Genomic DNA, 1,978 nt, shown 5'->3' with positions numbered 1-1,978 from the left:
AGGTCAAATATGTTTTTTTTTTTTTGTATTTTTCAATATTCCTCAACTTTTATTTCATACATTTCCGTTCTTTCCATCTCATCATAAGAAATTTGATGAGGAAGAGGAAAGTTGGACGATATAGCACATTGTCCGTGTCCCTTTCCAACATTTCTCCTTTCTATGTCTTTCATGGAATGTTCCCACTTTTGTTTCCATTTTTAGTTACTCTAAAATAGAAACGAATAGTTCCAAATTTCCTTTATTGACCGAACCTCTCATATTTTCAGGTGGAAAAAGATATTTGAAATCTTTCTAAACACTAATTCCCTTTATTTTCCTCGCTTATTCTCCACTAATTTCTTCTCCCATGAATATCCATATGTTAAGATAATCAACAAACCCCGGCTTGTCTCAATTTTGATGAGCATCATTCGTATATTTATTCCCATCTGATCACTTATTTTAAATACATAATTATCACTCCATTCGGTAGGTGCATCCAAGCGGATAATCCTATCTTGAATTCGCATGAAAAGACATTGAAAGGGTTATGAAAGAGAGGAATAAAGCATAAATAAAAGTACCACTGAAAGTTTTTATTTCTCTGTTGGTGCGTACACCTTCAACTTTTTGTTGTTAATGAGCTGCGGTACAAGTGATTCATTAGTAGCGGAAGATTTATGGTTCGATTCTCGTTACCGCACTCTTCCTACAACCAAAATAACGGAAAACTCGAGAAAAAGAGTCACATAAAGCAATAAATCTATTTTTTAACACACTAAGGAGCAGTATTTGATTGAAGCCAAAACTATTAATGAATGATATAGTCTTCTTAATTTAAAATTAAATTAAAGAAATTAAGGAGACGTATTAACTTTTTTCTACTCCAACACGAAGACTGAAGTGTAAAGCCAATTCGATAGAGATTTCTGTGGCGTAAAGTTTCATTCAGTTTTGATGCATCATAATCCAGATCATTTTTTGCTTTTTGCTTTTTTTCTTTTTTTCTCATCAAAAAATTTAAATATATACAAAAGGGCGATAACAGGTTAGAAAGAGGAATTGTTTTGATGCATGATTAGATCAAAAATCCTCGCGACCCATTCTGTTTCTATTTTTGAATTTAGTGTATTTTGAAATTTGATTGAAAATAATTTGAAATTTCGATGACACATTGCATTGCCATCACATGCTCAGCTTAACAAAATATTAATGATTAATTTGCTTGAATTAGTGATTATTTCATTTGCTATTGATTTAAAAAATAATTAGATATGCTGACATGGAAGAAATAAACGTGTATCATTTTTTAGAAGAACAAGGAAAGGAAAAAGAAGTTATCTGGCCCAGAACTTCAGTGTGAGCGAATTCAGAAAGCCGCAAGGTAATTTTTTATTAATTTTAAAGAAAAATTACTTCACGCAAGAACTTTAAGCTTTTACATGATCAATAAATTTATATCCATAATGAGAATATTTGTCGGAAAACTGTGAAAAAGTCTTTGAAATATTGAAAATTTCTGGAAACCTAGTTAAAGCTTCCTTTTAAAAGTGAGACTTTAAGCTCTCTAGATGATAAATAATTAAAAACAAAATAGAAGGAAACATGAAAAGAAATGTGAATAAGTAGGCACTTCCTAAGGGTTATGAGAGAAAGAAGGAATTGAAGTACTGAATGATCTTTGGTATATCTCATTCATAGTGCTACAGTTGAACACTGATAACCTCTCCTTGTTCTGATATTTGAAATCAAATAGTAAACAAAGGCGGAAACTGGAAATTGAAGTTACGGAAATCATGCATCAATTCAGCTCGACTTAATTCAGACTACCTCAGGTAGTTCTGGTCATTCAAAGTCTTGTGTATTTCTGAACTTGTTGATTGATTAGAACATAAATAGACTTCTCGATCAACAAGAGAAACATGCTACCACGACGGAATATCACAATTATGTTGTGCTAACAAATTAGAATGCTTTTAACACTTTTTTATTTTTT

General features: G+C 31.3%; 1 protein-coding gene across 1 annotated transcript in view; it reads left to right on the top strand.

Moving 5' to 3' along the window:
• Positions 1–1,978, top strand: part of LOAG_07423 (hypothetical protein) — a 5,427-nt gene that overhangs the window by 864 nt on the left and 2,585 nt on the right. Inside the window, exon 2 of the mRNA XM_020447426.1 lies at positions 1,296–1,366. Within this exon, the coding sequence (XP_020302341.1) occupies positions 1,296–1,366 (71 nt within the window). The remainder of the gene's footprint in view (positions 1–1,295; positions 1,367–1,978) is intronic.

Source organism: Loa loa, assembly GCF_000183805.2.
Source record: "Loa loa unplaced genomic scaffold supercont3.55, whole genome shotgun sequence".
Lineage (NCBI taxonomy): Eukaryota > Metazoa > Nematoda > Chromadorea > Rhabditida > Onchocercidae > Loa > Loa loa.
The sequence above is the reverse complement of the archived record's forward strand: the minus strand, read 5'-3'. Positions and strand labels throughout refer to the sequence as shown.